Genomic DNA, 26758 nt, shown 5'->3' with positions numbered 1-26758 from the left:
TCTACGTACAGCATATAGGACAGCAGCCAGCCCTGTTGACTCCAACACCAATCCTATACCAGACAGACAAGAATCTGTCTGTCTGTCTGTCTGTCTGTCTGTCTGTCTGTCTGTCTGTCTGTCTGTCTGTCTGTCTGTCTGTCTGTCTGTCTGTCTGTCTGTCTGTCTGTCTGTCTGTCTGTCTGTCTGTCTGTCTGTCTGTCTGTCTGTCTGTCTGTCTGTCTGTCTCAATTCAATGGGGCTTTATTGGCAAGTGAAATAAACAATAAACAAAAGTGAGCAGACACAAAACAATATCAACAAAAAATTATTCGAATTTAACAGTAGATATTGAACTCAAAAAGGTTTAAAAAGATAGACAAGTGTTATATTATCAGCTATGTACGGTGTTTTAGAAATGTGCAACTCTCTCTCTCTCTCTCTCTCTCTTGCTCTCTCTCTCTCTATATAGTTGTCTTACCGTCTTTGCCCTCGTCTTTGTTGTGTTTCTTCAGCCACTCAATGTTCTTCCTGATGGCTTCCAAGTAGATCTCAGACTTGCCTGGGTGATCTAAAAGAGAGAGAGAGAGAAAGAGAGAGAGAGAGACAGAGAGAGATAGAGAGATAGATAGAACGAGAGGGAGAGACAGAGAGAGAGACAATTAGAGCGAGAGAAAGAGAAAGAGAGAAAGAAAGAGAGACAGAAAGAGAGACAGAAAGAGACAGAGGGAAAGGGACAGGGAGAAAGAGAGAACGAAAGAGAGAGAGCGAGTGAAAGAAAGGGAGAAAGAGAGAAAGAAAGAGAGAGGGAGAAAGATAATTGTCAGTTGTGAGGGAATACACTTCTCTGTCTTCACAGCCTTTCAATCCCAGGCCGAGATTGAAATAGTTTCTACTATTTAGGTGGCTTTCATTTTGGGTCTATATTACAGTCTTATAGCAGGTATTTTGGGTCTATATTAATTACAGTCTCATGTTGCCCTCAAATGCTCCTCGCAAGTGGGAAATACGAGGTTCCAACTGGGTTATGACCACTTGAAGGACCCTCACAAGTTTGGCATTCTGTGTGTATGTGACATTCTTATAGCAGCCATTTTGGTGCTAGATGTTGGTATAGTAATGTACTAACTGAGGTCCGTTCAACAAGGGAAATAGTTTGCGAGCGTTGGATAACGTTAGCTAATAAATGTCCATTTGTTTTGTGTTAGCTGCGACCGTTCGCTAATGTTAACGAACAGTCTGAGAAGATAGTGTGTGGCAAACGTGTCTGTTTCGTGTGTGTTTCGTGTCTAAACTGACGCTAAAAATAATCAAGGGGCTATGTAGACTTTCTACTATATTTAGTAGGAATAGCTAAGTCATTTTAAGTTTGGATTTTGTTGTTTAAAAGACGGTAATCCTTACAAAAAGTAGAAGTTTTATGTTTCATCGTAACATTTTGTAATGTTCATTAAAATTGTTCAACTGAAATTGTTACTCTGGTAACATGTTCGCTGCAAACAGAATCCTTCTTGAACTCGCCTCTGGCCTCAGTGGACGGCGCTTCTTCCTTGGTTGAGTCTTTCAGGTTCTCATACTCCTTCTGCATCTTGGCCGCCTCTGCCTTGGTGTTGTCATCGTCCTCTGGGGTCTTCCCTGCCACACAGACACAACAACAGACAGTTACCACCAACCAAACTCAACCCGACTGAACCCAACCCAACCACACCCATACCCAACCTAACCTAACCCCACCCCACCCAACCCAAACCCAACCCAACCCCACCACACCACACACAACCCAACCCCACCCCACCCAACCTAACCTAACCCCACCCCACCCAACCCAAACCCAACCCCACCACACCACACCACACCCAACCCAAACCCAACCCAACCCCACCACACCACACACAACCCAACCCCACCCAACCTAACCTAATCCCACCACACCACACCACACCCAACCCAACCTAACCTAACCTAACCTAACCCCACCCAACCCAAACCCAACCCCACCACACCCAACCCAACTTAACCCCACCACACCACACCCAACCTAACCCAACCCCACCACACCCATCACAACCTAACCTAACCTAACCCCACCCAACCCAACCCCACCCCACCCCACCACACCCCACCCCACCCACCCACCCACCCACCCACCCAACCTAACCCCACCCAACCCAAACCCAGCCCCACCACACCCAACCCCACCACACCCAACAACACCCAACCCAACCCAACCCAACCACACCCAACCCCACAACACCCAACCCAACCCCACCACACCACACCCAACCCAACCTAACCCCACCCCACCCAACCTAACCCAACCCCACCACACCTAACCCAACCCAAACTAACCCCACCCCACCACGCCACACCCAACCCAACCCCACCCCACCCCACCCCACCCAACCCCACCACACCCAACCCAACCCAACCCAACCACACCCAACCCCACCCCACCCCACCCCACCCAACCCCACCACACCCAACCCAACCTTAAAGGGGAAGTTCAGTATTACACGACCTGTCTCAGTAAAGTACCTTAAGTACAGCGACTGTAGATTTACCTGACACTAGTCACAGAGCCACCGCAAGGTCAATCAGGTGGAATGATATGAAAAGGACAGGTCACTCCATAGTGACTGGGTGATATTTACCTGTAGGAGGGATGATGCCAGGGATCCCCACTGACTGGGTGATATTTACCTGTAGGAGGGATGATGCCAGTGATCCTCAATGTTTTCCCCAGCTTATTCTTGGTCTGCAGAGCGATCATAGCATCCAGGTTCTCTACAGGAGGATAGACATATAGAGGTTAGACAGGTCTCCACAACACCACTCATTCAGTATACAATCGATATTCTCTATGTCACGTCCTGACCATAGTAAGAGGTTATTTTCTATGGTAGAGTAGGTCAGGGCGTGACAGGGGGTGTTTTATGTTATTCTATGTTTTGTATTTCTATGTTTAAGTTCTAGTTTTTCTATTTCTATGTTGTTGTTTTTTTGGGTTGATCTCCAATTGGAGGCAGCTGGTCCTTGTTGTCTCTAATTGGAGATCATATTTAAGTAGGGGTTTTTCTTCCTGGGTTTTGTGGGTTATTATATTTTGAGTAGTGTTTGTTTCTCTCTGTGTCACGGTTTGTTGTTTTGTCATTTCAGTTATTTATGTATTGCAAAGTTTCACGGATTTAATAAAATGTGGAACTACAACCACGCTGCACTTTGGTCTGCTCCTTTCGACAGCCGTGACAGAATAACCTACCACAAAAGGACCAAGCAGCGTGGAAAGGAATGGACCTGGGAGGAAGTTCTGGACGGCAAGGGATCCTGGACATGAGAGGAGATCCAAGCTGGATGGGATCACCTCCCATGGGAACAGGTGGAGGCAGCGAGAGCAGAGCGGCGACGAGAGGAGGAACTAGCCCGGCAACAAGGCAAGCACAAGAGGCAGCCCCCAATTTTTTTTGGGGGGGGGGGGCACACGGGGAGATTGGCAGAGTCAGGTTGGAGACCTGAGCCAACTCCCCGTGCTTACTGTGGGGGGCGAGTGATCGAGCAAGCACCATGTTATGCTGAGATACGCACTGTGTCGCCAGTGCGCAGCTACAGCCCGGTGCACTCGGTGCAAGCTCCTCACAGGTGCCGTGCTAAAGTTGGCATTCAGCCAGGAAGGAGTGTGCCTGCTCAGCGTTCCTGGTCTCCGGTGCGTCTTTTCGGCCCAGGTTATCCTGCGCCAGCTCTACGCACGGTACCCCCAGTTCGCCAACACAAACCTGTGCGACCTGTCACCACGCCTCGCGCTTGTCGGGCTACGGAGGTTATCCAGCCAGGACGGGTTGTGCCAGACATAAGCTCTAGACCTCCAGTGCGCCTCCATGGCCCAGTATACCCTGTGCCTGCTCCACGCACCCGGCCTCCAGCGACGTTCCCTAGTCCAGAACTCTCAGCGACGTTCTCTAGTCCGGTGAGACCTATTCCAGCTCCACGAAAGAAGCCTCCAGTGATGATCTATGGTCTGAAGCCTGTAGGGATGATCCATGGCACGAAGCCTCTAGAGATAATCCATGGCCCGGAGCCTCCAGTGATAATCCATGGCCCGGAGCCTCCAGTGATGATCCATGGTACAAAGCCTCCAGTGATGATCCATGGCGCAGAACCTGTAGTGATGATCCATGGCACGGAGCCTGCAGCGACGGTCCCCAGTCCAGAACCTCCTGAGATGCTCCCCAGTCCGGAGCCTCCAGCGACGCTCCCCAGTCCGGAGCCTCCAGCGACGCTCCCCAGTCCGGGGCCTCCAGCGACGCTCCCAAGTCCGGGGCCTCCAGCGACGCTCCCAAGTCCGGAGCCTCCAGCGACGCTCCCCAGTCTGGAGCCTCCAGCAGTGGCCTGCAGCCCGGAGTCTTCAGCGGCGGCCTGCAGCCCGGAGTCTTCAGCGGCAGCCTGCCGCCCGGAGTCTTCAGCGGCGGCCTGCAGCCCGGAGTCTTCAGCGGCGACCTGCAGCCCGGAGTCTTCAGCGGCGACCTGCAGCCCGGAGTCTTCAGCGGCGACCTGTAGCCCAGAATCTTCAGCGGCGGCCTGCAGCCCAGAACCTCCAGCAATGATCTACAGTCCGGTTCTTTCGACGACGATCCACGGTCCGGTGGTAATAAAGCAGAATGATCAGCGGGTGGAGCGGGGATTACGCCCCGGAGTCTCCTCCTCTGCTGGAGGTTATGTGGACTGCATTTGAGCCGCCATAAACAGGAGTTGCCCACCCTACCCTCCCTTTTGTTTTTCTTTGGTTTTTGTTTAGGAGCATTCGGAGTCTGCACCTTTGGGGGGGGGGGGGGGTACTGTCACGTCCTGACCATAGTAAGAGGTTATTTTCTATGGTAGAGTAGGTCAGGGGGTGTTTTGTGTTTTTCTATGTTTTGTATTTCTATGTTTAAGTTCTAGTTTTTCTATTTCTATGTGTTTTTTGGGGGGGGGGGGTTGATCTCCAATTGGAGGCAGCTGGTCCTCGTTGTCTCTAATTGGAGATCATATTTAAGTAGGGGTTTTTCTTCCTGGGTTTTGTGGGTTATATTTTGATTAGTGTTTGTTTCTTCGTCACGGTTTGTTGTTTTGTCATTTCAGTTATTTATGTATTGCAAAGTTTCACAGATTTAATAAAATGTGGAACTACAACCACGCTGCACTTTGGTCTGCTCCTTTCGACAGCCGTAACACTCTATTTATACTTTCCACTTTTTCCTTCCTTCGATCTCTCTCCTGCGCTACCTCTCCTCTTTTTCCACAGCACTACCCATTATTTACTATATTGTCTATTTCTGTTCCTCTCTTTCTTTCCTATCTCTTCTACACTCCCATTTCTCTACCGTTCCCTCTCTCTTTCCTCTTTTTCATTCAAGAACACCACTCATTATACTATGAGGGTCCTGATTCCAGAACACCAGTCATTATACTATGAGGGTTCTGATTACAGAACACCACTCATTATACTATGAGGGTCCTGATTACAGAACACCACTCATTATACTATGAGGGTCCTGATTCCAGAACACCACTCATTATACTATGAGGGTCCTGATTCAAAAACACCACTCATTGTACTATGAGGATTCTGATTACAGAACACCACTTATTATACTATGAGGGTCCTGATTCCAGAACACCACTCATTATACTATGAGGGTCCTGATTCCAGAACACCACTCATTATACTATAATGTATAATATGTATGAACCTAGTTCCGGAACTCCAATTTGAGCAGCAGCAGCTGAAAAATGAGCTCCTACAAATATTGAAATTTACATGGTTTTTAGAGTGAAGTACATCGGAAAAAAGCAAAAGAAAACTGCAAGACTGAATAGGAGAAAAAACAAGCAACAAACAAAGAAGATAGGCTTTTGAAAAATAACTATTTTTCATAAAATTGTAGTTATCTTAGCAAGCTGAATTGTTTACCAGTTACTAAGCAGTTGCTAGGGACTCTTTTGGAAGAAGCTAGCTAGCTAACGAAGAACAACAAAGAATATCTAGTTAACAGAAGAAAAGAAAGAGAAAATCAGGACAGAAGAAAAAGGATATCAAAGTGAAACAGTTCTCTAAAGACACACTTGACAATAATACAAGAAACAACACTTCTGTAGCTTGTCAACTATGTGTCTGTCTATCCCTGTTCCCTCCTCTCTGCACAGGCCATACAAACGCTTCACACCGCCTGGCCGCTGCCACTCTAACCTGGTGGTCCCAGCGCGCACGACCCACGTGGAGTTCCAGGTCTCCGGCAGCCTCTGGAACTGCCGGTCTGCAGCCAACAAGGCTGAGTTCATCTCAGCCTATGCTACCCCCCAGTCCCTAGACTTCCTGGCGCTGACGGAAACATGGATTACCACAGATAACACTGCTACTCCTACTGCTCTCTCTTCGTCTGCCCACGTGTTCTCGCATACCCCTAGAGCATCGAGCCAGCGGGGTGGTGGCACTGGAATCCTCATCTCTCCCAAGTGGACATTCTCTCTTTCTCCCCTGACCCATCTGTCTATCTCCTCATTTGAATTCCATGCTGTCACAGTTACCAGCCCTTTCAAGCTTAACATCCTTATCATTTATCGCCCTCCAGGTTCCCTTGGAGAGTTCATCAATGAGCTTGACGCCTTGATAAGTTCCTTTCCTGAGGATGGCTCACCTCTCACAGTTATGGGTGACTTTAACCTCCCCACGTCTACCTTTGACTCATTCCTCTCTGCCTCCTTCTTTCCACTCCTCTCCTCTTTTGACCTCACCCTCTCACCTTCCCCCCCTACTCACAAGGCAGGCAATACGCTTGACCTCATCTTTACTAGATGCTGTTCTTCCACTAATCTCATTGCAACTCCCCTCCAAATCTCCAACCACTACCTTGTATCCTTTTCCCTCTTGCTCTCATCCAACACTTCTCACTCTGCCCCTACTCGGATGGTATTGCGCCGTCCCAACCTTCGCTCTCTCTCTCCCGCTACTCTCTCCTCTTCCATCCTATCATCTCTTCCCTCTGCTCAAACCTTCTCCAACCTATCTCCTGATTCTGCCTCCTCAACCCTCCTCTCCTCCCTTTATGCATCCTTTAATTTTCTCTGTCCCCTATCCTTCCAGGCCGGCTCGGTCCTCCCCTCCTGCTCCGTGGCTCGACGACTCACTACGAGCTCACAGAACAAGGCTCCGGGCAGCCGAGCGGAAATGGAGGAAAACTCGCCTCCCTGCGGACCTGGCATCCTTTCACTCACTCCTCTCTACATTCTCCTCTTCTGTCTCTGCTGCTAAAGCCACTTTCTACCACTCTAAATTCCAAGCATCTGCCTCTAACCCTAGGAAGCTCTTTGCTACCTTCTCCTCCCTCCTGAATCCTCCTCCCCCTCCCCCCCCTCCTCCCTCTCTGCGGATGACTTCGTCAACCATTTTGAAAAGAAGGTTGACGATATCCGATCCTCGTTTGCTAAGTCAAACGACACCGCTGGTCCTGCTCACACTGCCCTACCCTGTGCTTTGACCTCTTTCTCCCCTCTCTCTCCAGATGAAATCTCGCGTCTTGTGACGGCCGGCCGCCCAACAACCTGCCCACTTGACCCTATCCCCTCCTCTCTTCTCCAGACCATTTCCGGAGACCTTCTCCCCTTCCTCACCTCACTCATCAACTCATCCTTGACCGCTGGCTACGTCCCTTCCGTCTTCAAGAGAGCGAGAGTTGCACCCCTTCTGAAAAAACCTACACTCGATCCCTCCGATGTCAACAACTACAGACCAGTATCCCTTCTTTCTTTTCTCTCCAAAACTCTTGAACGTGCCGTCCTTGGCCAGCTCTCCTGCTATCTCTCTCAGAATGACCTTCTTGATCCTAATCAGTCAGGTTTCAAGACTGGGCATTCAACTGAGACTGCTCTTCTCTGTGTCACGGAGGCTCTCCGCACTGCTAAAGCTAACTCTCTCTCCTCTGCTCTCATCCTTCTAGACCTATCTGCTGCCTTTGATACTGTGAACCATCAGATCCTCCTCTCCACCCTCTCCGAGTTGGGCATCTCCGGCGCGGCCCACGCTTGGATTGCGTCCTACCTGACAGGTCGCTCCTACCAGGTGGCGTGGCGAGAATCTGTCTCCGCACCATGCGCTCTCACCACTGGTGTCCCCCAGGGCTCTGTTCTAGGCCCTCTCCTATTCTCGCTATACACCAAGTCACTTGGCTCTGTCATATCCTCACATGGTCTCTCCTATCATTGCTATGCAGACGACACACAATTAATCTTCTCCTTTCCCCCTTCTGATGACCAGACGGCGAATCGCATCTCTGCATGTCTGTCAGACATATCAGTGTGGATGACGGATCACCAGCTCAAGCTGAACCTCGGCAAGACGGAGCTGCTCTTCCTCCCGGGGAAGGACTGCCCGTTCCATGATCTCGCCATCACGGTTGACAACTCCCTTGTGTCCTCCTCCCAGAGTGCTAAGAACCTTGGCGTGATCCTGGACAACACCCTGTCGTTCTCCACTAACATCAAGGCGGTGACCCGATCCTGTAGGTTCATGCTCTACAACATTCGCAGAGTACGACCCTGCCTCACACAGGAAGCGGCGCAGGTCCTAATCCAGGCACTTGTCATCTCCCGTCTGGATTACTGCAACTCGCTGTTGGCTGGGCTCCCTGCCTGTGCCATTAAACCCCTACAACTCATCCAGAACGCCGCAGCCCGTCTGGTGTTCAACCTTCCCAAGTTCTCTCACGTCACCCCGCTCCTCCGCTCTCTCCACTGGCTTCCAGTTGAAGCTCGCATCCGCTACAAGACCATGGTGATTGCCTACGGAGCTGTGAAGGGAACGGCACCTCCATACCTTCAGGCTCTGATCAGGCCCTACACCCAAACAAGGGCACTGCGTTCATCCACCACTGGCCTGCTGGCCCCCCTACCTCTGAGGAAGCACAGTTCCCGCTCAGCCCAGTCAAAACTGTTCGCTGCTCTGGCACCCCAATGGTGGAACAAGCTCCCTCACGACGCCAGGACAGCGGAGTCAATCACCACCTTCCGGAGACACCTGAAACCCCACCTCTTTAAGGAATACCTAGGATAGGATAAAGTAATCCTTCTAACCCCCCCCCCCCCCCCCCCAGAGGATGGTAAGAGCGTCTGCTAAATGACTTAAATGTAATGTAAATGTACTATGCGGGTCCTGATTCCAGAACACCACTCATTATACTATGAGGATTCTGATTACAGAACACCACTCATTATACTATGAGGATTCTGATTACAGAACACCACTCATTATACTATGAGGGTCCTGATTCCAGAACACCACTCATTATACTATGAGGGTCCTGATTACAGAACACCACTCATTATACTATGAGGGTTCTGATTCCAGAACACCACTCATTATACTATGAGGGTCCTGATTACAGAACACCACTCATTATACTATGAGGGTTCTGATTCCAGAACACCACTCATTATACTATGAGGGTTCTGATTCATGTTTTGAACAGACACTGCATGTCTAGTAGCCAGCTGAACTGTCTAGTTAATACTGAAGACAGCTGTGCTGTTCTGTGAAATGGCCAGTTCAGAGACCTTTCTCATTGTCTCTTTCACTTCCATCCTCTCTCTCCCTCTCTACTGTAGAGATAACTCTGTGTCACAGCCCCTGTGTCCTGCTGTTTGTGACCTTTACCCCTCCCTCTATCTCTATCTTTCTCTCTCTCACTTTCTCTCTATCCTTTATCTCCCTAAGGCAGATCAGTTGTGTGTAATAGAGGTGACTCATCCCTATCCACAATCATGGGTCACTGCGGACACAATGGCCCGTTGTCTGGCAACCCGTAATTCCATCCCCACGTCTCCACGGAACCTAAACATAATGTCGTCGGGGTTGCCAAGGAAACCCCTGTCTATTATGTAATGTATTCAATTTATTAGTTATTATCGTTGTGTGTTATCTTTGTCCAGCTGTCTAAACGACACTAGTCACTGAGCCATCATGAAGTCAATCAAGTGGAAGGATATGAAAAGGACATGTCACTCCATAGCAACACACGTAGATACATCACAACATGACGCACCAGGGTAAAGTAGAGCCATTGTAACGGCTGTCGTAGGAGAGAGAGGACCAAGGCGCAGCGGGTTTCGTGCTCATCATTATTATTTATAAAAATGTGAACACGGAAAAACAATAAACAAAGAAACGACAGGAACAGTTTTACAGGCTATAATAACAAGCAGTGCAAAATCAACTACCCACAAATCCACAGGTGAAAACACGCAACTAATATATGACTCCCAATCAGGAACAACGACGTACAGCTGTTCCTGATCGGGAGCCACACAGACCACATAGAAATAAATAAACTAGAAAACCCACCTAGAATACAAAACCCAGAACATACACGAAAACCCCGTAATACATAAATAAAACACCCCTCTACAATACACATAACCCCCGAACCACATAAAACAAATACCCTCTGCCACGTCCTGACCAACCTACAAATACAAATAACCCCTATACTGGTCAGGACGTGACAGCCATATATAGCTGGAGATCTCAATACATAACTCTGGTGATTTTCTATCTAACATTAGTGGTATAATGAATGTAAAGGGGTCTCCATAAATGTTGTGATGACAGTAAATGAGGTGGTATCTGAGTATTGGTGATGTTGGTGCTGTGTGAGGTTCTCAGCAGGAAGTCAATAGCTGATCAGAGGTTATTACCGGAAGTATTGATTGGTTGTGTTAAATCTTGTATGTATGGAACTGGTTGGCCGGGATCTGTTATTGTGGTGGGGCATGCACACACACACACGCAGACATGCACTAACCCACACACACACGCACACGCGCACACACACACACACACACACACACACACACACACACACACACACACACACGCAAAAAGACACAAACAGAATATCTAAAAAGGTTCTACTACCTAGCATTACATAACACTGACAGAAAACTTAAATACCTGTCTGTCTGTCTGTCTGTCTGTCTGTCTGTCTGTCTGTCTGTCTGTCTGTCTGTCTGTCTGTCTGTCTGTCTGTCTGTCTGTCTGTCTGTCTGTCTGTCTGTCTGTCTGTCTGTCTGTCTGTCTGTCTGTCTGTCTGTCTGTAACTCACACTTAGCCGAAATGTCATAGAAAGGAAAGAAAAAGATGGAAACCCCCAGAACATCACAATGTGTGTGTGTGTGTGTGTGGTGTGTGTGTGTGTGTGTGTGTGTGTGTGTGTGTGTGTGTGTGTGTGTGTGTGTGTGTGTGTGTGTGTGTGTGTGTGTGACCCTCATAAAGATGTAAAAGTGAGGGTCATCCCTGTGACATTATCTGTCTGAACAGAAGCACTATGCTCCACTGAACAAACAGATAACACCAACCCCCTCTACCACCTCCACCAGTCACATCCTGGATATAAACTGTAATATAGATAATAAAACAGATAACACCCACCCCAATCTCTGATATATAGATGATTAAAACCTGTTTGGGAAAGGGGGCAGTATTTCCACCTCCGGATGAAAAGTGTGCCCAAAGTAAACTGCCTGCTACTCAGGCCCAGAAGCTAGAATATGCATATAATAGGTAGATTTGGATAGAAAACACTCTACAGTTTCTAAAACTGTTAAAATAATGTATGTCAGTATAAGAGAACTGATATGGCAGGCTGAGGAAAATCCATCCAGGAAGTGCCATTATTTTGAAATGGGTGTTTTTCCATTGAAAGCCTATCCACCATATAAAGGGTTATGACCCAGATTGCATTCCCTATGGCTTCCACTAGATGTGAACAGTCTTTAGACATTGTTTCAGGCTTTTATTCTGAAAAATTAGGGAGAATGACCACTTTCAATGAGTGGACTGTGGAAAGTCCCATACCTGTTTTGTGTGCGTGACCTAGAGAGCGCCTTTCTTGTTTTTCTTTTATATTGACAAATTGTCCGGTTGAAATATAATTGATTATGTAGACAAAAAACAACCAGAGGATTGATTATAAACATCGTTTGACATGTTTCTACGAACTTTACTGGTACTATTTGGATTTTTCGTCTGCCTGTTGTGACCGCATTTGAGCCAATGGATTACTGAACAAAACGCGCCAACAAAACTGAGGTTTTTGGACATAAAGAGGGACTTTATCGAACAAAACAAACATTTATTGTGTAACATGGAGTCTTGTGAGTGCAGCCATATGAAGATCATCAAAGGTAAGTGATTAATTTTATTGCTATTTCTGACTTTCATGACTAATCTACTTGGCTGGAAAATGTTTGTATGGTTTTGTGTGCTGGGTGCTGTCCTCAGATAATCGCATGGTTTGCTTTCGCCGTAAAGCCTTTTTGAAATCTGACACAGTGGCTGGATTGACAAGAAGTTAAGCTTTATTTTGATGTATTACACTTGTGATTTTATGAAAGTTAAATATTTATAATAATTACATTTGAATTTGGCGCAATGCAATTTCACCAGATGTTGTCGAGGTGTCCCACTAGCGGCATGCCTTTCCTAAACAGGTTTTTAACTGATATGTGTTTTACCAAGGTAGTATATACATGTTATTATATAGATAATAAACTGTGTCTTACCAAGGTTGTATATACATGTTATTATATAGATAATAAACTGTTTCTTACCAAGGTAGTATATACATGTTATTATATAGATAATAAACTGTGTCTTACCAAGATAGGAGACTCCCTCTTCAGGTGTGATGGTTCCATATTTCACCATCATCTTGACAAAGTCAATCAGAGTCTTCATGATAGTGATCAGAGTCTCTTTCTCCTGGGCATCTTGCTCTGGAAACATCACACACACACACACACACACACACACACACACACACACACACACACACACACACACACACACACACACACACACACACACACACACACACAGGTGTGTATTTGTTTGTGTGTGCATGTGGTGTGTGTGTGTGTGTGTGTGTGTGTGTGGTGTGTGTGTGTGTGTGTGTGTGTGTGTGTGTGTGTGTGTGTGTGTGTGTGTGTGTGTGTGTGTGTGTGTGTGTGTGTGTGTGAGAGAGAGCTTGCATGCTTGGGTATGTGTGTGTGTGTGTGTGTGTGTGTGTGTGTGTGTGTGTGTGTGTGTGTGTGTGTGGTGGTGTGTGTGTGTATGTGCGTCTGTGTGTGATGTGCGTGTGTGTGTGCGTGTGTGTGTGTGTGTGTGTGCTGTGTGTGTGTGTGTGTGTGTGTCTGTGTGTCTGTGTGTCTGTCTGTGTGTGTGTGTGTGTGTGTGTGTGTGTGTGTGTGTGTGTGTGTGTGTGTGTGTGTGTGTGTGTGTGTGTGTGTGTGTGTGTGTGTGTGTGTGTGTATTCCCACCTGAGTCTAGACTCTTTAGCAGACGGTAGAAGTTGGGGAAGTACTGAAGGTCCTGAAGACCATCCTCTGGGCTCAACTCATTTCCCTCATCTCTCTCTCCCTCACTCCTCTCCTCCTCCTCCCCTTCTCCCTCACTCTCTCTATCCCAGGTGTTATCCACTGTGTCATCCCCCTCTCCTCTGTCCACATCGTCGTCAATGGCCGCCTGATCTTCATCATCATCTTCTTCATCGTACCGACGGTTGGGGGACCCAGTAACATCCTGGGAGGAGAGAGGAAGAGATGAGACAGCATCATCATCACCATCATCACCATCATCACCATTGTCATCATCACCATCACTATCGTCATCATCATCACCATCATCATCATCATCATCATCACCCTAAAAAAAATAGTATCGTCACCATAGTCATCATCATCATCACAGCAGTGTCTGATGCAGAGATTTTCACGCTAAGAATCCAAAAATGCTCAGATTGTACCATGCTAGCGTCGGGATTCTCATCATCCTGGTCACCCCGGGTTATGGGATAGTCCACTCCCAGGTCCTCGATCTCATTGTTCTTTGCGTTCTTAGTGATGAGGTCCTGTAGAGCCTCGGCTACCTCGTACTCCAGACTGTCTGCCTGGCTGTCTGTTATCTAGTGGAGGGACGGAAGGTGAGAGGGAGGGAGGGATCGAGAGAGAGCGAGGGAAAGAGAGAGAGAGAGAGAGAGGGAGAGAGTGGGAGAGAGAGAGAGAGAGAGAGAGAGAGAGAGAGAGAGAGAGAGAGAGAGAGAGAGAGAGAGAGAGAGAGAGAGAAAGCTCTTAGGTAAGTGCATCACTTACTATAAGAGGGGAATTCCATGAATCAACCCCACTGTGAACTGTTAATCACGGTCTCTGACTCACACAACTACACACAAACACCAGAAACAGGCTGGTCATAGGGAAGCTCAGGACAATACCAGTTGGGCTCATCCATCTAAATTGAGTTTTCTTTTGGCATAATTATTATTATTTGACTAATAATGGGGGCCTTGAGGGAAACAATGGGCTATGCCCAGGCCGATTTATGGTCCCAGTCCGTCCCTGACTTGCACAGTGTCCATCGGGGTTGGGATCATTAAATGTTTTATTCAGTCAATTCAAGCAGTAAACCATTTTTTTCTCAATGCTTCCCTGTGACATTTTTGTTTTACATTGGAATTTCAGTTTCCTTCTTGAATTGATTGAATTGAAAAGTAATTGACCCAAACCTGATGTCCATTTGAGGGAAGACCAGGAACATTGACTATCACACAAGATTTTGGGAGCCATTTCTTTGTTGTGTTTTTACTAGACAGCTGGACCTACCAGGCCCAGTCTGAGCAGCTTGGAGACGATCCTGTCAAATACCCCTCTGTCATCCTCCTCGTATATCTTAGTAGCAATCTTCTGGACGATGTCTTCGGCCGTTAGAGGGGTACCATCCACCTGCCTGAAGCTCTCTGGGTCATCTGCAATCACAACCAAGGACACGACAATGTAACAACACTTGTGTGGTTGTGTGTGTGTGTCCCACTGGGTGCAGCACAGATCTGTCAGTTATGAATGAGCTGCAGCCTCCTCTCCTCCCCTATCCTCTTTTCTCCTCTCCTCTCCTCCTCTCTTAAATCTTTCTCTGCTCACTAGGTTTATCCCTGTGCCAGTATGACTCTTATGTAACAAACTGAAACGCTGAGGCTTAAGGCTGTATGCAGCGCTAGCACACCAGGTGACAGATGGCCAACACACACACACACACACACACACACACACACACACACACACACACACACACACACACACACACACACACACCACACACACACACACACACACACACACACACACACACACACACACACACACACACACACACACACACACCCTTGCAAATGGTCCAACAGCAACAACTCTCAAGTAATGAAACAGAAAATAACTGAACCATGTTCAGCTGAATGGTCCATATGTTAACATCACAGAACTTACCTCTGCCTCTAAATAATATAACAGAAGAGGTATATCTGAGCCATATAGAGCACATATAGAGAGGATGTGTTGTGTGTTAATACACAACATAATAAGCTAAACTAGGTATAACTCAACACTCAACAGTACATGTGCATAACAGTTCAGTACATGTCATTCTCTTTCTTCAGATAAAATACAAGATGTGCATCCAGGCTGATCTACAGAGAATCTGGTCTAACTGATGAGGTGCCTTAGTTTCAGAGCTAACAGCAGTACAGTACAGTACAGTACAGTACAGTACAGTACACTGATCTACAGAGAATCTGGTCTAACTGATGAGGTGCCTTAGTTTCAGAGCTAACAGCAGTACAGTACAGTACAGTACAGTACAGTACAGTACAGTACACTGATCTACAGAGAATCTGGTCTAACTGATGAGGTGCCTTAGTTTCAGAGCTAACAGCAGTACAGTACAGTACAGTACAGTACAGTACAGTACAGTACACTGATCTACAGAGAATCTGGTCTAACTGATGAGGTGCCTTAGTTTCAGAGCTAACAGCAGTACAGTACAGTACAGTACAGTACAGTACAGTACACTGATCTACAGAGAATCTGGTCTAACTGATGAGGTGCCTTAGTTTCAGAGCTAACAGCAGTACAGTACAGTACAGTACAGTACAGTACAGTACACTGATCTACAGAGAATCTGGTCTAACTGATGAGGTGCCTTAGTTTCAGAGCTAACAGCAGTACAGTACAGTACAGTACAGTACAGTACAGTACAGTACACTGATCTACAGAGAATCTGGTCTAACTGATGAGGTGCCTTAGTTTCAGAGCTAACAGCAGTACAGTACAGTACAGTACAGTACAGTACAGTACAGTACACTGATCTACAGAGAATCTGGTCTAACTGATGAGGTGCCTTAGTTTCAGAGCTAACAGCAGTACAGTACAGTACAGTACAGTACAGTACAGTACAGTACACTGATCTACAGAGAATCTGGTCTAACTGATGAGGTGCCTTAGTTTCAGAGCTAACAGCAGTACAGTACAGTACAGTACAGTACAGTACAGTACAGTACACTGATCTACAGAGAATCTGGTCTAACTGATGAGGTGCCTTAGTTTCAGAGCTAACAGCAGTACAGTACAGTACAGTACAGTACAGTACAGTACAGTACACTGATCTACAGAGAATCTGGTCTAACTGATGAGGTGCCTTAGTTTCAGAGCCAACAGCAGTACAGTACAGTACAGTACAGTACTGTACATTACAGTACAGTAGGTTAGAGTACAGTACAGTAGAGTACACTACAGTAGAGTAGAGTACAGTGCAGTATTTGTATTTGTATATATAATGGATCCCTATTAGCTGCTGCCAAGGAAGCAGATACTCTTCCTGGGGTCCGGCAGAATTAAGGCAGTTATACAATTTAAAAAACATTATAATACATTCATTACAGAATTCAAAACACACTAAGTGTGTGCCCTCAGGCCTATACTCCACTACCACATATCTACAACACAAAATCCAAGTGTACGTGTGTGTATAGTGCGTATGTTATCATGTGTGTGTATGCATGTGTCTGTGCCCATGTCTGTGTTACTTGACAGTCCCCGCCGTTCCACAAGGTGTATTTTTACCTGCTTTCTAAATCTGATTCTACTGCTTGCATCAGTTACAGTACAATACAGTACAGTACACTAGAGTACAGTAGAGTACAGTACAGTAGAGTACAGTACAGTACATAATAGTACAGGAGAGTAGAGTACAGTAGAGTACAGTACAGTAGAGTACAGTACAGTAGTGTACAGTAGAATACATTGCAGTAGAGTTCAGTACAGTATAGTACAGTACAGTACGGTAGAGTACAGTAGCATAGAGTACAGTAGAGTACTGTACAGTACAGTAGAGTACGGTACAGTACAGTAGAGTACAGTAGAATACAGTGCAGAAGAGTTGAGTACAGTACAGTACAGTACAGTACAGTACAGTACAGTACAGTAGCATAGAGTATAGTAGAATTCAGTGCAGTAGAGTTGAGTACAGTACAGTATAGTACAGTACAGTGCAGTACAGTATAGTACAGTACAGTAGAGTACGGTAGTGTAGAGTACAGTAAAGTAGAGCAGAGTACAGTACAGTATAGTATAGTACAGTACAGTACAGTACGAGGTGCAGTACAGTAGAGTACAGTGCAGTAGAGTTGAGTACAGTACAGTATAATACAGTACAGGGCTGTAGAGTACAGTACAGTGGAGTTGATTACAGTACAGCAGAGTACAGTACAGTACAGTACAGTGCAGTGGAGTACAGTCCAGTTGAGTTGAGTACAGTACTGTACTGTACAGTACAGTATAATACAGTGCAGTAGAGTTGAGTACAGTACAGTACAGTACAGTACAGTACAGTACAGTACAGTACAGTCGGGAGTACAGTACAGTAGCATAGAGTACAGTAGAATACAGTGCCGTAGAGTTGAGTACAGTACAATATAGTACAGTACAATATAGTACAGTACAGTAGAGTACAGTATAGTACAGTACAGTACAGTAGCGTAGAGTACAGTAGAGTAGAGCAGAGTACAGTACAGTAGAGTACAGTAGAGTAGAGTACAGTAGAGTACAGTGCAGTAGAGTACAGTACAGTAGAGTTGAGTACAGTACAGTAAAGTACAGCACAGTACAGAACAGTACATCGGCAGTCATGCAAACACGCACACAGACACACATAAATATTGAAAGAATGAAAGATATATGAGCGATGTTAGATTGAATGTGTCATGTCACACAAAGCAATCAATTATTCTCCTCAATAACTCCCTCTGACCATATGGGGATGTTTTTCATACACCAAGAATATAATCTTGACCCAGATCCTAAGAGGAGAGAGACTTGGTGTCAGACTGTAATGTCTCTATTCACTTTATAGTGCACTACTCTTGACAAGGGCTCATAGGAAGGGAAGAAGGAAGGAAGGAAGGAAGGAAGGAAGGAAGGAAGGAAGGAAGGAAGGAAGGAAGGAAGGAAGGAAGGAAGGAAGGGGAGGAAGGAAGGAAGGAAGGAGGAGGAAGGAAGGGAAGAAGGAAGGATTCAATATGTATTTCAACAAGACCCTTCTCTTCTTTATGGTACCTGACATTTGACCCCAAGTCTAATACAGCAGTTAACTGTTTCCCTGGAACTAGGTCGAGATGAAATACTGGGTTTGTAAGAGACAGGGGCTGTGTCCCAAATCGCACCCTATTCCCTATATAGTGCACTAGTGGTGAACTAGTAGTCCACTATATAGAGGATAGGGTGCCATTTGTGATGTACAAAGTGTCTATAGTATCCTGTAGCGATGGAGGAAGAGGATTTAAGGCTTGTAGCTTAGCCTTAGCACTTCCACTGTCTCAGCCGACCGCCTGAGGAGCGATAATCCTCCCTCTCTCTCTCTCTCTCTCTCTCTCTCTCTCCCTCTCTCTCTCTCTCTCTCTCTCTCTCAGCAGCGCAGGGCCTCAGACCTGACCTCCCTATAGAGGGATCAGACACAGGGAAGACCCCTATCAGACACACAGGCTCAGAGCCAAAAGGCCCAGACAGGACAGGAACAAAGACAAAGACAGGGACTCTGTCTACCTGGAACTACCAGAACAGCTTTATTTATAAACATTCTGATTTGGTCTATAGGTCAACCATAGTTATATACAGCAGAGGCAGTCTGTCCAAGAGTCTGTCCAAGAGGCCATTATTGTAACATTATGTCTGGTTAGTCTGTCCAAGAGGCCATTATTGTAACATTCTGTCTGGTTAGTCTGTCCAAGAGACCATTATTGTAACATTATGTCTGGTTAGTCTGTTCAAGAGGCCATTATTGTAACATTATGTCTGGTTAGTCTGTCCAAGAGACCATTATTGTAACATTATGTCTGGTTAGTCTGTTCAAGAGGCCATTATTGTAACATTCTGTCTGGTTAGTCTGTCCAAGAGGCCATTATTGTAACATTCTGTCTGGTTAGTCTGTCCAAGAGGCCATTATTGTAACATTCTGTCTGCTTAGGGACAGAAGACAAAGTCAAAGACCCCTAATAGGTTCCCAATATGGTCTAATAGTCAACTGAGCTTAAAGGCGTAACCTTGCGGCGCTAATGATACTTGCTATAGTACATTCATAACAAATAACCAGACTAAACTTGATACCTTGGTACTTGCTGTGATATAACCAGACTAAACTAGATACCTTGGTATTTGCTGTAGTATAACCAGACTAAACTAGATACCTTGGTACTTGCTGTAGTATAACCAGACTAAACTAGATACCTTGGTACTTGCTGTAGTATAACCAGACTAAACTAGATACCTTGGTACTTGCTGTAGTATAAACAGACTAAACTAGATACCTTGGTACTTGCTGTAGTATAAACAGACTAAACTAGATACCTTGGTACTTGCTGTAGTATAAACAGACTAAACTAGATACCTTGGTACTTGCTGTAGTATAAACAGACTAAACTAGATACCTTGGTACTTGCTGTAGTATAAACAGACTAAACTAGATACCTTGGTACTTGCTGTAGTATAACCAGACTAAACTAGATACCTTGGTACTTGCTGTAGTATAAACAGACTAAACTAGATACCTTGGTATTTGCTGTAGTATAACCAGACTAAACTAGATACCTTGGTACTTGCTGTAGTATAACCAGACTAAACTAGATACCTTGGTACTTGCTGTAGTATAAACAGACTAAACTAGATACCTTGGTACTTGCTGTAGTATAAACAGACTAAACTAGATACCTTGGTACTTGCAGTAGTATAAACAGACTAAACTAGATACCTTGGTACTTGCTGTAGTATAAACAGACTAAACTAAACTCAGCAAAAAATGTCCCCTTTTCAGGACCCTGTCTATCAAAGATAATTCGTAAAAATCCAAATAACTTCACAGATCTTCAATGTAAAGGGTTTAAACACTGTTTCCATGCTTGTTCAATGAACCATAAACAATTAATGAACATGCACCTGTGGAACGGTCGTTAAGACACTAACAGCTTACGGTAGGCAATTAAGGTCACAGTTATGAAAACTTAGGACACTAAAGAGGCCTTTCTACTGACTCTGAAAAACACCAAAAGAAGGATGCCCAGGGTCCCTGTTCATCGCGTGAACGTGCCTTAGGCATGCTGCAAGGTGGCATGAGGACTGCAGTTGTGGCCAGGGAAATAAATTGCAATGTCCGTACTGTGAGACACCCAAGATAGCGCTACAGGGAGACAGGACGGACAGCTGATTGTCCTTGCAGTGGCAGACCACGTGTAACAACACCTGCACAGGATCGGTACATCCAAACATCACACCTGCGGGATAGGAACAGGATGGCAACCACAACTGCTCGTGTTACACCAGGAATGCACAATCCCTCCATCAGTGCTCAGACTGTCCGCAAAAGGCTGAGAGAGGCTGGACTGAGGGCTTGTAGGCCTGTTGTAAGGCAGGTTCCCTGATGAAGACAGCTTCGCTGTCGAAACGTTGGTTATTACATTTTTGCATCTGAGCTCTTAGAGTGTGCGGCTTTCCTTTATTTTCTAGTAAGGCAGGTCCCCACCAGACATCACCAGCAACAACGTCGCCTATGGGCACACACCCACCGTCACTGGACCAGACAGAACTGGCAAAAAGTGCTCTTCACTGACGAGTCGTGGTTTTGTCTCACCAGGGGTGATGGTCGGATTCGCGCTTATCGTCGAAGGAATGAGCGTTACACCGAGGCCTGTACTCTGGAGCGGGATCGATTTGGAGGTGGAGGGTCTGTTATGGTCTGGGGCGGTGTGTCACAGCATCATCGGACTGAGCTTGTTGTCACTGCAGGCAATCTCAACGCTGTGCGTTACAGGGAAGACATCCTCCTCCCTTATGTGGTACCTTCCTGCAGGCTCATCCAGACATGACCCTCCAGCATGACAATGCCAACAGCCATACTGCTTGTTCTGTGCGTGATTTCCTGCAAGACAGGAATGTCAGTGTTCTGCCATGGCCAGTGAAGAGCCTGGATCTCAATCCCATTGAGCACGTCTGGGACCTGTTGGATCGGATTGTGAGGGCTAGGGCCATTCCCCCCAGAAATGTCCGGGAACTTGCAGGTGCCTTGGTGGAAGAGTGGGGTAACATCTCACAGCAAGAACTGGCAAATCTGGTGCAGTCCATGAGGAGGAGATGCACTGCAGTACTTAATGCAGCTGATGGCCACACCAGATACTGACTGTTACTTTTTATTTTTTATTTTATTTTGACCCCTCCTTTGTTCAGGGACACATTATTCCATTACTGTTAGTCACATGTCTGTGGAACTTGTTCAGTTTATGTCTAAGTTGTTGAATTTTGTTATGTTCATACAAATATTTACACATGTTAAGTTTGCTGAAAATAAATGCAGTTGACAGTGAGAGGACATTTCACTTTTTTTGCTGAGTTTAGATACCTTGGTACTTGCTCTAGTATTAACAGACTAAACTAGATACCTTGGTACTTGCCGTTTTCCATCTTTGTTGAGTCATAGTCTTCGGCTAGCCGGCGGTTCTTGGTGGAATCTGATTCGTCTGGGAAGTAAGGCTCCTCCTCCAGGCTCTCTCTGACCGGCGTCTCATTGGTCTCTTTTGACCTTTGACCTTCGGCCAGGGACTTGAGCAGAGTGAAGTCATCGTTCTCTTGCTCTGGTTCCGCCTCCTTCACCTCTTTAGGCTCCACAGCAGGTTTGGTGTCTGAGGGGGAGAAGGAAATATTTAAGAGGCTATACAAAGCTTCTGCCTCTGGGGGTGCTCCTCTTGAGCCAAAAATTAGTCCACTCTATGGAGAGAAATATTGTCCAGAAAGGGCACACCTACCTTCACCCATAAATTGTATGCCTAAAACTGAGGATTTGTGTGTTTTCATCAAATAAACTTCCATAGTGTATCTTTAGATAGAGAAGCCAGCCACCAAACCACCTTGTATCACTCTGCTGTCTTTCCTCTGCAGCTAAACAGGGTTGGGCCTGGCTGGTTTTCCACTGCAGCTAAGCAGGGTTGGGCCTGGCTGGCTTTCCACTGCAGCTAAGCAGGGTTGGGCCTGGCTGGTTTTCCACTGCAGCTAAGCAGGGTTGGGCCTGGCTGGCTTTCCACTGCAGCTAAGCAGGGTTGGGCCTGGCTGGTTTTCCACTGCAGCTAAGCAGGGTTGGGCCTGGTTGGCTTTCCACTGCAGCTAAGCAGGGTTGGGCCTGGCCGGTTTTCCTCTGCAGCTAAGCAGGGTTTGGCCTGGTCAATCCCTAGATGGGAGACCAGAAGGACTAGTGAAATTCAGGGTCCATATTCATAAAACATCTGGGAATAGGAGTGCTGATCTAGGATCAGTTTAGCAGTTTAGAGAAGACCTGATCCTACAGAAGCACTCCCACTCTAAGGTGCTTTATGAATACGGGGCCAGAGCCATGGGCTGCAGTAGGTGGTCTTGGAACCGTGTATTTTATTATGATCCCTAGTATCTGTTGCACATGAAACAGCTACTCTTCCTGGGGTCCACACAAAACATGAAACAGCTACTCTTCCTGGGGTCCACACAAAACATGAAACAGCTACTCTTCCTGGGGTCCACACAAAACATGAAACAGCTACTCTTTCTGGGGTCCACACAAAACATGAAACAGCTACTCTTCCTGGGGTCCACACAAAACATGAAACAGCTACTCTTCCTGGGGTCCACACAAAACATGAAACAGCTACTCTTCCTGGGGTCCACACAAAACATGAAACAGCCACTCTTCCTGGGGTCCACACAAAACATGAAACAGCTACTCTTCCTGGGGTCCACACAAAACATGTATATGGTGTCCAATTATAAAAAACACAATTTTTTACATGTTAACTGTGTAGATACTTGTCTAAGAAAACCAATGGTCCAAACTTCATGTCTCTATAATAATCCGTTCAAAGGTTATTCGAGTTTTTACCCTTGGAGGAGGACTAAAATTAGGGTGACTGAAACAATGGAGGCCAGAGAGAGAGGCCAGGAAAATGGCATCGTATCAGCTAGGCTGGATTCTGTGCATGAATTAAGGCTACAGGCTACCTGACATCTCACTTTACTGTTGAACTAGTCATCTTTCTTCTCCAATCTGCAGGACATAAAATAATATAGAGCTAAGATGGATAACGACATGACGTAGTATTTTCATATTTTAGTATACGCTTTTCATATTAATTCAAAATTATTGTTCTTTTTCGAAGATTTCTCACAAAAACAAGGATATCTCTGTGAAATGTCAATGAAGCACTGAGCGTATGTAACAGTGTAGGTCGCGTCCCTCTCTTCGCCCCAACCCGGGCTCAAACCAGGGACCCTCTGCACACATCAACAACTGACACCCACGAAGCATCGTTACCCATCGCGCCACAAAAGCCGGAACAACCACTTCAGGTCTCAGAGCAAGTGACGTCACTGATTGAAACGCTATTAGCGCGCACCACCGCTAACTAACTAGCCATTTCACATCGGTTACACGTATACCAAGCTTTTTTTTATCAAAGCCTTTTACATTGAATTCAGCTCATGTCATGCTAATTTAGCCTTTTGTGACCGATGGAAATAAGTTTCAAGACGACGACCACAAAATGTTAAATACTACCCGCCCCACAGTTTGGGAACCACTGTGTTAGAGAAAGACCCCACTGAACGATTCTAACATGAATAATCATATTTGTCTTGGTAAAATGTATTTCTTTACATTTATTTATTTTTAATTTTTATTTCACCTTTATTTAACCAGGTAGGCAACTTGAGAACAAGTTCTCATTTACAACTGCGACCTGGCCAAGATAAAGCAAAACAGTTCGACACATACAACAACACAGAGTTACACATGGAGTAAAACAAACATACAGTCAATAATACAGTAGAAAAATAAGTCTATATACAATGTGAGCAAATGAGGTGAGATAAGGGAGGTAAAGGCAATAAAAAGGCCATGGTGGCATAAGGAAAATATAATATAAGGAAGTTACATTTGATCAGCAAAGTGCATTTTCATCAACTCTTGGTAGTGTGGGTGGACACCCTACACAGTACAGAACAGTTAAAGACAAGAACAACACAAGACCATACTGCATTGAAAAAATAAGATAAAACACTTATATATTGTGAAGACATCCAAGAGACAACAACAATTATTCTTACACACTATTCACATACATATTCAAATGTATGTAATAACAATATTGATTTATTGCCTGTGAAGTATCCACTTGCCTGCAGACTCCACTGCTGCTTTCACATCATCTGCCTCTGCAATCTGTGGAAAATAACATAAACAGTGTAAACATTTCTGTTTTAATCATATTCACCATAATAGCTTTGTTTGTTTACTGTTGCTCCAGTCTGGTTTGATGTGTTGTTGTTGAAGTTTGAGAACTCTCCCCTCCACAGAGTCTATTTGACATGATATTAGTCTGAAGATAGCATGGTGGATAGTTTAGAGAGAGAGAGAGAGAGAGAGAGAGTTTACCTGCTCCTGGATTGGTCTCTCCTCAGTCAGTCGTCTGTTGTAAACTACAGCTTTATCTGCAGGGAAAATAAACCCACATAATAATAATACTACTAATCATCTTTATTATTATCATCATCAGCATTATCATCGTCATAATCAACATCATCATCAGCATTGTCATCGTCATAATCAACATCATCATCCACATCATCATTGTTATCATCATCCTCATCGTCTTCATCATCATCATCACCACCACCACCATTCACTATCACATCATCTGAGACATCTAAAACGTGTAATTTAGGTAGAAACAAATGTAGGACCAGCTAGCCTGACTGCTTCAATCGGAGCCTTAAAAAACTATCTTAAATCAGTGTTAGAAGAAAGTTTATCCTATGAACGACAGAGAAAGACACTGACTTGAATTTGAGGGGTCCAACATCATCAGGGTATTTTTAAGATATGCCTGCTTGGTCATGTGGGCCAAGTGTTTTCATTTACTTTGTTTCATTTTGGTTAATGTGGTTTATTGATGAGAAAGAGGGTACAGTCTAGGGCTACAGTGAGTCCCAACTCCCGACCCGACCGGACACAGCAGGGTCATAATCGGTTTAACAAACAAAAGATAAACTGCGTTAGAAATAGAACGGAATCGGCCTTACATCGCATGCAACCGACCAACGTCACAAACTCTTTGTTTATTTGTTATTTCCTGCTCTATTTTTACTTGAATTAGCTTGTTTTATATATAATGTTTAAATATATTTTAAAACGTGAAAAGGGTTTAAATATAGCCTGGCCTAGTTAAAATGTACTTTAAAAGTGGGCTATGGAGCTAGCGAACCAAAAAATATTCACACTGAAACCAGTCACCCCAGATGTAGGCTACCAGCAGGCCATGTACTCACCATCCTCGGCAGGTGTGGGGAAAGCAGAAATCTGGGAGACAGTCACAGCAAAAATCCCGAGCAGAAGGAGTACTCCCATTCCTTTGGACGCCATTCTGAAATAAAATATCCACTCAATCGGTGGTGGTATGCTATTTTCCGCTGGATTACTCCCGGTTATAGCTGTCTTGGGGGTGTTGTGTTGTGTGGATGATCCAGCCGACGATAGCGGTCACAAACTGCTGGATGTTTGGACAGCTCTGCTCTTCCCTGCTGGTGGTGCTGAAACTGACAACAGGGCTGCGCTTGGACTCTACCCGCTCTGGCTGTTCCTTGGGCGGGGAGGGGCTCTTCAAATCTCCGCTCTCCTCTGGTGCTGGTGGAGCTGTTAACGACCTGCGGTGCTGAAACCAGGACACTCGCTATAATTAACACGAGATAGATAAACTGCCAGGCTCGTAGTCTATAAACTCCGTGTGAGCTGTAGTGAACTCACCTGCCGTATGCCGATGGTAGCTACCCGAAACAACACGATCTCTCTCTCTCGGTCAGACCAAACCGTGAAGGAGGAGAACAAAACGAGTATCCGCCCCTGATTGTGCGTCCTGTACTGAACGCCTTAGCTTTTTATAGTCGATCTCTACTGTGGGCTGTCCCATTTTGCCCCATTGGAATTAGATACATCCATACATACACAATACGTCAACATGGTTGTGCCCAGACCAGTGTTGTGTTTCAGATGTTTTCCATGTTCCTCAGCCCCAGTTAATCTCCTGCTTTATGTGCCTTATGCTTCAGATGAATATACATGCTGTCTGCTGATTGGACAGAGCTGTCTTAATGGGACTAAAGCTTTGAGTAGCGTGCACATGCTGAGCAGTGTGTTATCAGTTGTCCATTGAGGAACAGCACACACCCACTTAGTAAAGGACAATTGCTACATGCTCAGGGCATTGTTCTCTGTCTGTCTGTCTGTCTGTCTGTCTGTCTGTCTGTCTGTCTGTCTGTCTGTCTGTCTGTCTGTCTGTCTGTCTGTCTGTCATATCCCTCAGTGTAGTGGCCCTTA

General features: G+C 45.6%; 1 protein-coding gene across 3 annotated transcripts in view; it reads right to left on the bottom strand.

Annotated features, from left to right (window-relative positions):
- LOC106562528 (secretogranin-3) overlaps positions 1 to 26473 on the bottom strand; it is a 33609-nt gene extending 7136 nt beyond the window's left edge. Inside the window, exons 1-12 of one of the 3 annotated variants that reach the window (XM_014127460.3) lie at positions 26189 to 26472; positions 25714 to 26096; positions 24821 to 24876; positions 24565 to 24607; positions 21807 to 22046; positions 14659 to 14801; positions 13806 to 13964; positions 13321 to 13582; positions 12661 to 12777; positions 2680 to 2763; positions 1501 to 1614; positions 461 to 550 (exon numbers count right to left, since the gene is read on the bottom strand). In XM_014127460.3, the coding sequence (XP_013982935.2) occupies positions 461 to 550; positions 1501 to 1614; positions 2680 to 2763; positions 12661 to 12777; positions 13321 to 13582; positions 13806 to 13964; positions 14659 to 14801; positions 21807 to 22046; positions 24565 to 24607; positions 24821 to 24876; positions 25714 to 25807 (1402 nt within the window). In that variant the 5' untranslated portion in view covers positions 25808 to 26096; positions 26189 to 26472. Of the gene's footprint in view, positions 1 to 460; positions 551 to 1500; positions 1615 to 2679; positions 2764 to 12660; positions 12778 to 13320; positions 13583 to 13805; positions 13965 to 14658; positions 14802 to 21806; positions 22047 to 24564; positions 24608 to 24820; positions 24877 to 25713 lie in introns of all 3 variants that reach the window. The other 2 variants (XM_014127461.3, XM_014127459.3) reach the window with 2 other exon arrangements.
- Between the last annotated feature and the right edge of the window lie 285 nt (positions 26474 to 26758).

Source organism: Salmo salar, chromosome 11 (assembly GCF_965601325.2).
Source record: "Salmo salar chromosome 11, fSalSal1, whole genome shotgun sequence".
Taxonomy (NCBI): Eukaryota; Metazoa; Chordata; class Actinopteri; order Salmoniformes; family Salmonidae; genus Salmo; species Salmo salar.
The sequence above is the reverse complement of the archived record's forward strand: the minus strand, read 5'-3'. Positions and strand labels throughout refer to the sequence as shown.